Source organism: Talpa europaea, assembly GCF_964194135.1.
Source record: "Talpa europaea genome assembly, chromosome: 1".
NCBI lineage: Eukaryota > Metazoa > Chordata > Mammalia > Eulipotyphla > Talpidae > Talpa > Talpa europaea.
Genome location: NC_140073.1, coordinates 8,045,731 through 8,059,220, shown reverse-complemented (window position 1 = coordinate 8,059,220; position 13,490 = coordinate 8,045,731). Strand labels below are relative to the sequence as shown.

The 13,490-nt window shown below is 38.9% G+C and overlaps 2 protein-coding genes across 2 annotated transcripts; both read right to left on the bottom strand.

Moving 5' to 3' along the window:
• Window positions 1-3,462: 3,462 nt before the first annotated feature.
• Window positions 3,463-4,425, bottom strand: LOC311170343 (olfactory receptor 5AN6-like; the record flags this gene model as incomplete). Its single annotated transcript, XM_084232717.1, has 1 exon — window positions 3,463-4,425. The coding sequence occupies one exon, from the start codon at window positions 4,423-4,425 to the stop codon at window positions 3,463-3,465; it is 963 nt and encodes a 320-aa protein (XP_084088843.1).
• Window positions 4,426-11,865: 7,440 nt separating this feature from the next.
• LOC311178576 (olfactory receptor 5A1-like) lies at window positions 11,866-12,828 on the bottom strand (the record flags this gene model as incomplete). Its single annotated transcript, XM_084245267.1, has 1 exon — window positions 11,866-12,828. The coding sequence occupies one exon, from the start codon at window positions 12,826-12,828 to the stop codon at window positions 11,866-11,868; it is 963 nt and encodes a 320-aa protein (XP_084101393.1).
• Window positions 12,829-13,490: the final 662 nt, after the last annotated feature.

Below are 13,490 nucleotides of genomic sequence, written 5' to 3'. Positions count from 1 at the left end.
TCCAATTCATGTAGCAGCGGCCAAACAGCTTGAAAGCTCTGAGACTTTAACCCTGAGCCACAAGGGAGGCCCTACACAGGATGGCTTCTATTACTAGAAACTGTCATTCATGTGTTCTGATATTGTTCTTTACAACTCATGCAGCAGTACTAATTCTTCATTAAAAGATCTACTTGAGATCATGCCACTGACTTTCTTTCTTGGTTGCTTTTGAAAATAAGCTTATCTACCTGCTGTGATTAGGGATAAAGATCAGTTGTAGACCAGGTCCCATTCTGGCCTTGTTCTGCTTCAGCCAATCATACTCCCAGGGAGAAAGTCATGGATGGGGCAATACTTCCTTATTTGATTTAACACCAGTTAAGACATAAGTGCACATATAAGTTAATACATAAGTGCATATTTTATCTCCCTCATTAAAAAAAAAACTGGAGTTTAACGTTTAACTGATACATGCTTTTTAAAAAAAATAATTTGATTTTTCAATAGCTTTTGTTGAGTTATATTGGTTGACATCATCATTGAATTACCAGAGTGTTGGATCCCCCTGCAGGTGTTGCTGCCACAGCTCACCCACCACCAGAGACCCATAGTCCACACCATAGATACTTATGCTCCTCCCCTCTGAGCTCTCATCCCTCCCCCATCTCCCTTTCCCACCAGCTCTGGTTGCCCCCGTTCCACAGTCTGCTTTCAACCTACCCAAACATTTTCTTAAGATAATTTTAAAGAGTCCACTAAAGGTCAGAATGGACTATTCCAGCCAAGCAACGAACATGTGAGATACATGTGTGCGATATGTAACTGTGCCTGCATTGGGAAGAGAATGGAAGAACTCTATATACCCCAATACTCTAGATGTGATATGGGGATAATATGTCACCTTTACATGTTTATTAAAAAAAAATGCAATTCCAGAGGGTAAAATGTTTTATGAATATGAATGTATTACAAACACTTACTTCATAAACCATTGTCTAAAGAAAACACTTTTGAACATTTTCTGTAATTTTTTTTCTGTTGTTGTTGGATTCTGAGTCTCATGAGACTCCCTAGTGTGATAATTCTCTGATCCCTGGTCAAACTGAAGACCCTGAATCCTCTGGGAGCTCACATCTCTGGGATTTGGTTTGCACTTCTAGAGACACAGTATGGCAGCCATCATTTCTGAGCTCTTGTTTGCTTTCTGGGAAGCTTCCTTGGAATGTGTTCCAACCCACATATGCTCAGAATTTGATAAATTTGACTTCTTTCTAGCCTCAGAAAATTTCCCTAACCTATTTTTCTCGATTCACTTCAAAAGACGTTTCAAGGAATAACATGGAGGAAACACTTATTTCAGAGTAAGCCTGGAGCAGTCTTTACCTTCCTCAATTCCTCTTCCAAATGCTCTTCTTCCTCCTCCTTTGTTTCTCCTTCTCTTGCTCTTCAATATCTCTCTCTCTCTCTCTGTTCATTCTTTCTCTCTCTCTCACATACACACACACACACACACACACACATTCATTCTGCTCTCTCCATTGCTATTAAAATTATAAAGTATTACTTTCAATATAATTGTTCTCATATTAATATTCCACGATTTTATTTATCTGTAATAATTATTTACTAATATAAGGAAATATAGAAAATCAGGAAATGAAAAGTCTGTGTGGTTTATTCCATTCTTGACATTTCTCTACATCTGATAACTCCAACTTCTCTCTTCTCAAAGCATAATTTTATCACATGGTTCTAATAATGACAACAGACTTTTTAATCTGGCTTCCATATCAACACCACCACCACAATCACATCACTTGTGTGGCATCTAACTTGACAGGGTCAGCAATTAAAGATGTAGAATTTGTTTCTTCTCTTTACTTGGTTATTTTGAGATTGATAATGTCACTTATATAATCTAACCTGTGTTCCTTAGAGTAGTTCAAAAATCCATTGTTTTGGAAATAAATGTATTATCCCTTTATCAGATTCTTGAGAACCTGTTTATCATCTTTGTTCCTCAAATTATAGATAAGAAGGGTTAACATGGGGATAGAAATAACATAGAATATGTACTGGACCTTGTTCCTTTTCGTAGAATGGCAGAACTAGGGCACGTGCACAGAGAGGCTGTGCCATAGAATAGAGGCACAACCACCAATTGGGAGTTAATGCTTTTGATTCTTTGAGGCAGTAACAATTATTCTTCTCATTGTAGAGGTGAGAAAAACATGTGTGGAAGTAGATTGCATAAGGGCACTTAAATACAAAATGTGTTAGAGATGAGTTTATTAATCGCAGTTCTGATCACTAAAGAAAAGATTCTATTAACTACAAGTTGCTTTAGTCTCAAAAGATCATCTTGGATTGTTGCTACCTGGGGAGAACATAGTGGAATCAATATGCCCAGTGTCCCACCTGAAACAGGGCAATTATTTCTATCTTGATGAGTCACATAAGGAAATCATATTCACACAAGGAGCTCCACGAAGTCTAAATATTTTGCACAGACTAAAGAAATAGGTATGACAGTAAGTCCACATACTCTTGTCTGGGATATAAAATAATCTTATTGTCAATTTTCTATAAATTCTCTCGGTTTGAGTCCATGTTTCTTCAGCACCCCCATGACTGCTGAATCTTCTGCTCCTGGAAACCCAGGAGGCTGGATGTTTGGGACTGAGGTCCTGCTTCTGTAAACACAACATGGTGGCCATCATGTCAGAGTCTCAGAGGCTCTAGGAGGCTGCCTGGGGCACGATCCAAGTGTGCCTGTGCCTGATGATGATGACTTTGGCTTCTTTCCAGCCTCTGAGTATCTCCCCAACCTTTGCTTTAATAGTTCATTCCTTCGCCAATCTCGTTTTACAATTCACTGCATGAGCTGAATCAAATAATGTAGAGGAAACAGATACTGGGGGAATAAAAGAAAGAGTCTTTCCACCTTGCTCTTGCTCACACTCTCCCTCCTATCTCTGCTGGATTAAAATTATACTGTGTTCATTTTCTCAATTTTAGATTTTCACTATTTAATGTATACATGTATACATTAATGTATACATTGTTTTACTTTTTAATGAAATATAAATAAATGACAAGTAAAAGATATTCAGGGAAGAAAGAAGAGTTTGTGTGACTTCCGGGGTTCTTCTCATTTCTCTACATAAAAAAATCTATCAGAACCCTCCATTCTACATAGTGTTTCTACAGGGGTGTAACTACATGGGTCTAATCATGGAATCACGGTGGAGCTGCTGCTCAGATAGATACTGAATGGACAGCACTAAGTATTAGGGCACCAGAAATCAGGGAGCCAGAACCTGAACATTTCTGCCTAGGTATTCTCATGACCTACAAAAGGACACTATATATTCTGACCACTGCATTCCACTAAGGATGGAAATACAGGACCAAAAGTTGTGGGGGTTTTTTCTCCTGAATTTTGCTTTCTTTTTTCAGATAACATACCAAATATGGTACTTAATGAGACAAATGTGTTGCCCTCTTCATCACCCTCCTAAGGGCCTCTTTGATCTCCTTGTTCCTAAAACTATAGATAAAAGGATTTAACATGGGAATAATGATAACATAGAACACAGAGAGAAACCTATTCTGTTTTGTGGAGTGGCCGGAACTAGGATGCAAGTACACAGCGAGGGCTGTGCCATAGAAGAGAGTCACAACCGTCAGGTGGGAGGCACAGGTGTTAAAGGCCTTGGCACCACCTTTGATGGAAGATAATTTCAGGATGGAAGCTGCAATGAAACCATAGGATAATAAAACTATAACCATGGAACCTGCAGCAACAAAAAGAATGACGAGAAAAAGACTAATTTGACTAACAAAGGGATTAGAACAAGACAGACTAATAATTTCAGTTATGTTACAGAAAAAATTCTGGATGACATTGGGCCCACAGTAGTACATCTCAAAGCCAGTGACTACTTCAATTAAGCTACCAAGTAAACCACAACCAATAGCCCCAGCAACCATCTTCCAACAGAGCCCAGGAGCCATGATGGTTGAGTACTGGAGAGGTTTGCCAATGGCCACGTATCTGTCATAGGCCATGGCCGCCAAGAGGCAACACTCAGCCTGACCCATCCAGGAAGCCAAAAAACACTGACTGGCACAGGAAAAGAAGGAAATGACTTTTTTATCTTTGAAGAAGTCTGAAATCATCCTTGGGCTGATGGAAGAAGTGTAGCAGAGGTCTATAAATGACAGAAAACTGAGGAAAAAGTACATTGGTGTGTGCAGGTGGGAGTCTATCCTGATTAAGATGATGAGACCCAGGTTCCAGAATAATGTCACAAGGTAGATCACCAGGAAGACTGGAAAGAGACTAAACCGCAGCTCTTTATCTTCTGAGATTCCCAGAAGAACAAACATGGTCACAGATGTGAGGTTTCTATCCCCTGCCATGGACACACTTGGCATCATCTGCTGAGAAAAAGATGAAAGAAGAAATGGTTTGATTCTCAAAAAATAGGAAGAAGTACTCTTCATTTTTCTCCTCATGCAGCTGACTAAATATGCAACTAGGACTCATTAGAGCCAAGTGAATCTTGCCTCTTTGTATAAGCACCAGTCTTAAGTGGAAAATGGTATTGGATAATTATTCTCACTCTCCCTATGTAACAAGACAGAGTAGTTAGGCTGCATCAGTGCTTTATACACTAAAATATGAGTATTTCCCTTGTCCCTTACAAATTTACAATTACATGGCAAAGGAAATTATACCAAATTAGGGTTACACTGTCCTGTAGCACAGGTGAAGCATGGTCACTTTAACTAGGCAGTACCACGTGAACCCTGTTCCTGGAGAACACAAATTCCTCATTAAGTGCTACTAAAAACATCATTAATTATTATCTACTTAGTTTGCATGAGTCAGGTTCTCCACTTCCATTTATTGTGGCTGCTTCTCACTGTGCCAGGGACCAGCAAGCACAGCCCATTGAACAGGCTGCCTTATCCTTAGAAACCTCTTGCAGTAAATGTTATGTTCCTATTGTATTGGATTCATTTTAAAGGAAATGTGTATCATATAATACAATGTCACGTTTTTGATCAATCAATTAGACTATATATTTTCTACTGATTACCTCCTGGTAACAGAGGCAGCCATAACTAAATGTGTATGTGTGACCCATCACTACCCAATAACAATGTGGGGTGTATATTGTTTCATTATCCCATAAGAAATTTCACCTTGTTAAAATCTGGAAAGCTGGGTGGAAAAAAATTGTAAATATATTCACTCTCTTTGATGTTTTTTGAATGTTCATATTTCCCAAGAAACTATGTAGAATTAATATTGACTAATGTAAATGTTCACTGGAGATTTCACTGCATGGACCTAGCTAATAAAATACCCTCCCCAATTATTAAATTGCTAGGACATGTTGAATTCGGGAGTTTGGACAGGCACAACCTGTGTTTTTGATAGGTCAGTATGTTATGCAATAAAAACCAATGATGTCATATAAGAAAGGTAGGAAATCTTGTAGGAACAATACTACCTGTATCTTCATTAGGGACCTCTGGTATCTGTGAGCACGCACGTTAGGGTCTAGAGATTCTTTGGGTCTCTAGAATTGAGAACGGAGATATATTGAAGTATTTCAAAAGACCAAAGATATTGTACATGAGCCTTGACTATCTTTTATGTAAGGACACTTTGTTTCTTGCTACTGAGAAATAAAGCCATGAATTTGATTGGAAATCAAGTTAATATTATTGTTTAAAACATATTCCCTAAGGTTATAACAAATGAGAAGGGTCCTTGGCGTGGATGTCTGCAAGGCATAGACAAGCCTGCTTTGACTGTAGGAAATTCTCCCTGAAATTCAGTACATCATTGTTCAGCACACAATTATTAATGTTTGCAAAGTGTCCATTTTTACAGATACCATCTCATTTGATTCTAGATGACATATTATTTCTAGTTGATATATGGAAAACCAGAAAGTGGCAGAGTTCAGTATCAAGTCCAAAAGAAAATGCAGAACTAGATACAAACATCAGCCCTCACCCCAGAGGAATACCTGACATTAATCTTGTCTCTGAGGTCAGGGAATTTGGATAAGGAGGAATGTTCCATGGGAAACACCACTATGGCAGGAAGGGAGGGAGAGGGTAGTGATGAGAGACACAAGTGACAGAGTGTCATACTCCTTGCTCCCCACAGCTCCTGCTAGGAGGCTTACACAGCTGTGGAGACAGCACACAATCCTCTTACTTCTAAATCTTGCTCCTCACCTTGACCAAGATCCCTCAGGAATACACACTTCTTGCCAAGGATGGAAATAGCGTATTTCTTCCCTGAAAAATGTCCCAGGATAGACCTGGTTGACTGCAGAATGTGAGCTGTGAGCCATGAAACAGGTTGTTCACTAACAGCAAGAGAGATGCCCACAATTGCGGAGTCCTCTAATATTTATTATAGAAGGCATCAGAGTGAGGAACAAAGACAATTAGATGGAGGGAGCTCTCCAGGCACCTGCTCTCTGGGGGCATGTTCCATGGAGCTTTGGTCACAGCTAATCTTCCCCATTTTTGTGACATTACATTTGGATCCTTTCTTCTGCATAATCATGGAATAATCTCATGGTTACAGATTTTGTTTTAACAACCTTGGGGGCATTAGAGCTGAAAATGTCTTAGGAATAGCCCCATGTCATACATTTAATTTCCAGGGAAGTAAATTGAATGAGTGGAGCAAAGGAATTTGCCCAAGATGTCCAGCCACTTGGTAAAATTGCTAAATAGGAACAATTTAAATATGTGGACACTTTCTTGTCTACCACCCATTTCATTTAATATATATTGATACATCTATTTTATCAATACCTTGACTTGAACCAATAATCATAGTAGCCTTGTGAAGCTATGAGGATTATTCCCTACTCATAAGAGGAAATTAAGGCAAGAAAAAAAATGCAAAAAAATATTAAGGCAGGATACAAACTGCCATGGTAACAATCACAGGCAATGGTGTCAGTGATCAGGTTGGATCTGACTCTTCCACTCACTGTTGTGTACCTGAACAAAGGAGCCCCTCCAAATCAAGTCATCACCTATACAATGGGCAGGTAGCCATAGTTACATCATAGAGTAGCCCTTTGTGGAGAGAATCCTGTGTGATAATGTCTGTAGTTATCAGAGTATGTATTACACAGGATGGTTTCTATTAACAGATGCTGTCATTCGTGTATTTTGATGTTGTCCTTTCCATGTCATGCAGTATTCTTAGTTCTTCATTTACCATCTGCTTGAGATCATGCCACCAACCTTTCTTTCTTAGTTTTTTTTGAAATGGAGCTCATCTACCTGCTGTGATTAGGGATCAGGTCAGTTTTAGACAAGGTCCTATTCTAGTCTTGTTCTGCTTCAGTCAAACTTAATCCTGCGGAGAAAGTTATGGATGGGCAAAGATTTCATATTTGTTTAACACTTGCTAACACATTAGTGCATATAGTACCCTGAGAAGAAGTGGAGTTTAACGATAATTGAATATAATCTTTTGTATGAGAACAGTATGATATGTTTAACAAATATTATTGACTTAATATAGGTTGACATCATTGTTGACCTACAGGGGTGCTGGATCCTCCTTTCAGGTGTTGCTGCCGCAGCTCACCCACCACCAGAGAACCCACAGTCCACACCACAAACCTCTCCCTTCCCTCTGTGTCCTCTTCCCTCTCCCTCCCCCACTACCTCTGGCTCCCCCATTCCACAGTCAGCTCTCAAGGTACCTGAGCATGTTCTGAAGACAATTTTAAAGATGTCTGCTAAAGTTCAGAATGGGATGCCCCAGCCAAGCAATGCAGAACATGTTTCAGCTCAGTGGGACTAATTTTGTTCCTCAAGTCACATTGTGACATTCTTAAGGTTTGTGGCTACATCAGGAAAACATGGCAGAGCTCACCATGCCCCAATGTTCTAGATGTGATAGGGGGACATTACCTCACCTATTATAGTTACACAGCTATTGACAAATTAAATCTTTGCAATGCTGTAGGGTAAAAGTTTCTATCAATACAAATATATTAAGGACAAAGTTCATAAACCATTTTCTAAAGAATTTTTTTTTTACATTTTCTGAAATTTTTTTCTGTCAGACCCTGAGTCTCATGGGACTCCCTTGTCTGGTGACTCTGATCCCAGGTCAGACTGAAGGCCCTGAGTCCTCTGGCGGCTCACATCTCGGGGACGTGTGTTACAGGTCTGAGACACAACATGGCATCATCCGTCATTTCTGAGCTCTGTTCAGTTTCTGAGACGCTTCCATGCCACTGTTCCAGACTGCTATGTGGCCAGAATGTGATGACTTTGGCTTCTTTCAAACCTTAAAGAATTTCCTTAACTTTATTTTTTCGCAATTCACTTCACAAGAAAAGACAAGGATAACATGAAGGAAAGACAATTATATAAAAAAAAAAATCGGGACAAGTCTTTGTGCCTCTCTTCTCTACTCCAAATACTCTTCCTTCTCCTCCTTATCTCTCTCTCTCTCTCTCTCTCTCTCTCTCTCTCTCTCTCTCTCTCTCTCTCTCTCTTTCTCAAGCACAACAAACTTACCCACAAACATACACACACCTATATTTACTCACTGTTTTGAATTTGTTGGTATTCCTTTTATAAAGTATTTATTTTAAAATAATTGTTCTAATATTTAATCTTATAACTTTTTATTAATAAGGTTTAACATGGGGAAAATAATAACATAGAACCCCACAGAATCTTGTTCTGTTTCATGGAGTGGCCAGAAATAGGATGCATGTGCATAGAGAATACTGTGCCTCAAAGGAGAGTCAGAGCGGCCAGGTGGGAGGCACAGGTGTTGAAGGTCTTGGTGCTACCTCTGATGCAGGGTATTTTCTGTATGGAAACTTCAGTATCACCAGACTATAAAAGGGCAGCAAACAAAGACCCAATCCATCATAAATACATGAAAAGAAAGAGAATCTTCTGGCACATGGATGGATTGATGCTAGAAAGGTAATAACCTAGCATATGTCACAGATGAAATGCTGAATGATATTTGGTCCACAAAGGTGGGAGATGAAAACAAGAGACTGACTTAAAGTACTAATAAAATCAAGGAACTCTGCACATGAACACAAAACATGAGATATTTTTCTTTAATTAATTTTTTTATTTCTTAGTTATTTTGTTCCAGTGACTTGGCTTTAGGATAATTTAACATTCACTACCAAAAGTAAATTGCAACACCAGAGCTTTATGAACGAGAGTCCACAGAAAGAAGGTGGAGATAAAAAGGAAGGAAGGAAGGAAGGATTATGTCCACAAACCTGTGCTATTTGGTTGGTACACAGCTTTCACTCATCTTAATGCCATTCAAAATTTGTACTGACATGTCTTTAAAAATCTACTAGTTACTTGAAACAGAGGAGCTGCCGGCCAGAGCCCACAGTCTGGCACAGTACAAACTAAATAGAGCTAGGTAAACGTTGCTCTCTCTACTCCCATGACACCCACCAACTTGATTCGTCTATAAACATTATCACCTTGGCCATGACCACATAAATCAGTGATTCACTGTCCCCAGGAATGTGCTGGAAATATCAATAATTTTCTCAGAATGATGCAATTAAGTAGGATTTTATTTATTCTCTTTGCCTATATGTGTTTTTCACTCTTCTGCAGTGAGCAACTATTACTTAGAAAAGGCACACAAACACTATTTTGATAGCTTTTCCAAGGGAAAAATCAAGAAATTTCATGTAGATGCAAAAGAATGAAAAACAAATTATACTTAAGGATAGTGAATATAGCAGCTTAAGAATGACATGTTAATAAAGCTCATCCAATGTTTGACACTTTAACAAACAGATTTAATCCCCCCCCAAAATAAAAAAAAAAAAAGGAAAGAGGGAGGAACAGAGGAAGGAAACAAGTGGTCAGAAGGAAAAGCCAAGATTCCACCTATGTGATAGATTTCAGAACATGATAACATCCCCATGTGTGATCACTAGTATGAACTTGAGTTCCTTCTACTTCCCTGAAGACGATTCCTTGTGCAATAAGCTGCAGAGGGGGGAGTAAGCACTTTTTACTATTATGTCTCAATTGGCGTACACTTTCCAAATCTGCTTAATTTATCTCTTTTTAGCAACTTTCCAGGATTTCTCTTGACATATATGAAGTTGAATAATAAAAATGAATAATTACCCATTGCATAAGTTAACATTCATTAATTATTACCATATACCAGATTCTGGGCTAGTTTTCTTCATGCCTCATTTCGGTTAATTATTTTCTCATTTTTGAGGAAGATTTGATTATTCTTCTCACTGTAGAACTGCAGAAAATATGTGTCTTTAGCTTGCTAAGGACACTTATCTAAAAAGTATGTTAGAGATGAGCTCAATAATTACAGGTCTGATCATTAAAAAACAAATTCTTTTAACCACACCTTGTTTTTGTCTCTGCAATCCCACCTGCCAATGCTTCAAACCATCCACACAAAGATCAACTTGAATTGTTGTGACTTGGGGAGAAGATGGTGGACTCAACATGCCCAGGGTTCCACCTGAAATGGGGAAGTTATTTCTTACAGGTGAATAATGCATGCTCAGCGAAATAAGCCAAAAAGAAAAAGAAAAATACCGGATGCTCTCACTCATAGCAGGAATCTAGAAAACTTAAATAAGGGACCAGGAAAATGAATATAAGAAAGTGAAAATCAAAATCAACAAAAAACTATGAACCAGAGACACTTTTTGGGGGGTGGGGGGCGGGAGGGGTGGGATTGGGGTCAGAATGGGGCGTTTGCAATTGTATGGGGGAATATAAAAATAAAATGTATTATTTAAAAAAAAATAAATTATATTCATGCAGGAGGAACTACATGAGTCCAAATGGTGTACACACTATTGTAACATGATAACATTTAGTCCATGAACATTTCCTCGATAATAAACTATTATCTTAGTCAATTTCTATAAATTCTCTTGCTGGACTCTAAGTTTCTATGGCACCCCCAAGTCTGATGAATCTTCTGCTTCTTGGTCAAACTCAAGGCCCTAGAATCCTAGGAAGCTCAGATCTTCAGGGACTCATGTCCTGCCTCTGTAGACACATGTAGCAGGGAATATTTCTGAGTCTGAGTCTCCAGGAAGGTGCCTTGGCCATGACAGGTGCACCTGTGCTGTGATAATCACACCTTTGGATTCTCTCCAGCTCTGAGTCTTTCCCCAACCTTTAGTTATAAATGGTCTTCTCCTCTCTCCAATCTCATTTTCACAATTTACTTCAAAATCTGACTCAAGAACAAGGTAGAGGAAACAGGTTTTTGGGCAATTCAAAAAAACCAATGCCTCTCTTTCTTCCTCCTCCATCATTCTCTTTCTCCTCAATCATCTCCAAATTAATAAGGTGTTCATATTCTCAACTTTAATTTTTAATATTTAATAAATACATTCTTATACTCTCAATTGATATGTAAATAAATAAACAAAATAAAACAAATTCAGGGAAGCAGGAACACTTAGTATACTTCCAAGATTTTCTCCTTTCTCTACATACAAAATCTAGCAGGACCTCTGTCTCAAACACAAAGTTTATCCACATGAGTGTAATCATAGATATGGGCTTTCAGCTGCCCCCCATTTTGGAGGTAGTGCTCAGACATATCCATGCCTGGAGACCACTAAGGATAACACCAGGAATCAAGAAGCAAGATTTTTACTTTTATCTGCCTGATGTACTAATGAGTGATGAAAAGATACTAAAAGACACTTACCTATTCTTACTTCTGGTCTGTTAGGAATAGAAATACCACATTTTATTTTTTGTTTTGTTTTCCTACTTTTTGCTTTTTCTGTTCAGGTAACATACCAAATATTATTCTTAATGAGATAAATGTGTTGTCCTCTTCATCACCCTCCTGAGGGCCTCTTTGATATCCTTGTTCCTCAGACTATAGATAAGAGGGTTTAACATAGGGATAAAAATAGCATAGAACATAGACAGAAATTTGTTCTGTTTCGTGGAGTGGCCGGAACTAGGATGTAAGTACACAGCGAGGCCTGTGCCATAGAAGAGAGTCACAACCACCAGGTGGGAGGCACAGGTGTTGAAGGCCTTAGTGCTAGCTTTGAGAGAGGAAATTTTCAGGATGGAAGCTGCAATGAAACCATAGGATAACAAAATAATAATCAGAGGACCTAAAATAACAAAACAAACTATCAAGAAAAGACTCATTTGACTGATGAAGGGATTAGAACAAGACAAACTCATAATTTCAGTTAAGTTACAGAAGAAATTTTGGATGACATTTGGTCCACAGTAGTACATCTCAAAGCAAGTGACTACTTCAATTAAGGTTGAAATAAAACCACACCCAAGGGCCCCAGCAACCATCTTCCAGCAGAGCCCAGGCGCCATGATGGTCGAGTACTGGAGAGGGTTGCCAATGGCCACGTATCTGTCATAGGCCATGGCAGCCAAGAGGCAACACTCAGCCTGACCCATCCAGGAGGCTACAAAACACTGGGTGGCACAGGCAACAAAAGAAATCTTCTTTTTATCTTTGAAGAGGTCTGCAAGCATCCTTGGGCTGATGGAAGAAGTGTAGCAGATGTCTATAAATGACAGGGCACTGAGGAAAAAGTACATTGGTGTGTGCAGGTGGGAGTCCACCCTGATGAGGGTGATGAGACTCAGGTTGCAGAATAATGTCACAAGGTAGATCAGCAGGAAGACTGGGAAGAGACTAAGCTGCAGCTCTTTATCTTTTGAGATTCCCAGGAGAACAAACATGGTTACAGAAGTGAGGTTTCTGTCCCCTCCAAAGGACCTACTTGGCACCATCTGCTGAGAAAACATGAAAGATGCAGTGGTTTCATTGGCAAAAAAAAAAAAATTCTCTTTATTTTTCTCTTTTTTGCAGATGGCTATGTATGCAAACATGATTCATTAACATTGAACGAATGGCACCTCCAATCTTAACTGAAAGATTAACTTGGATAAATGTTCTCACTCTCCCCACAGTAATGAGTCATCATCGGTACTTTATCCACTAGAAAATACTAATTTCACATGTGTGTCTCAAATTTACAATTACATGGCAATGGGAATTACATCAAATTAGGGTGACACTGTCCTATCTGCATAGGCGAAGAAGGTCACTTTAACTAGGCATCCCCATGTGACTCAGGGCTTAAAGAAGACCCTTCATCATGCAAGCCTCAGTGTAAAATGAGGATGTCCAATAGGTGCACATTAAAATCACCTTCAGAATAAACGTTCATTTAATCTAGAACAAGGAAAGATTTACAATTTGTAAGTGCTTTTCCTTTTCACGAAGACTTAAAGACACAAGAATGATGTAATGGGAATTATGAAGAGTGACATTCAAGTAGTGGCTTGGAAATGAATGTGACTGGACCAAATTTTAACTCTAGGAAGCCGCCCAAGATGATAGATACTACAGGTTTGAAAGAGCTTCATGCTCCCTTCCTTGAACCTACACA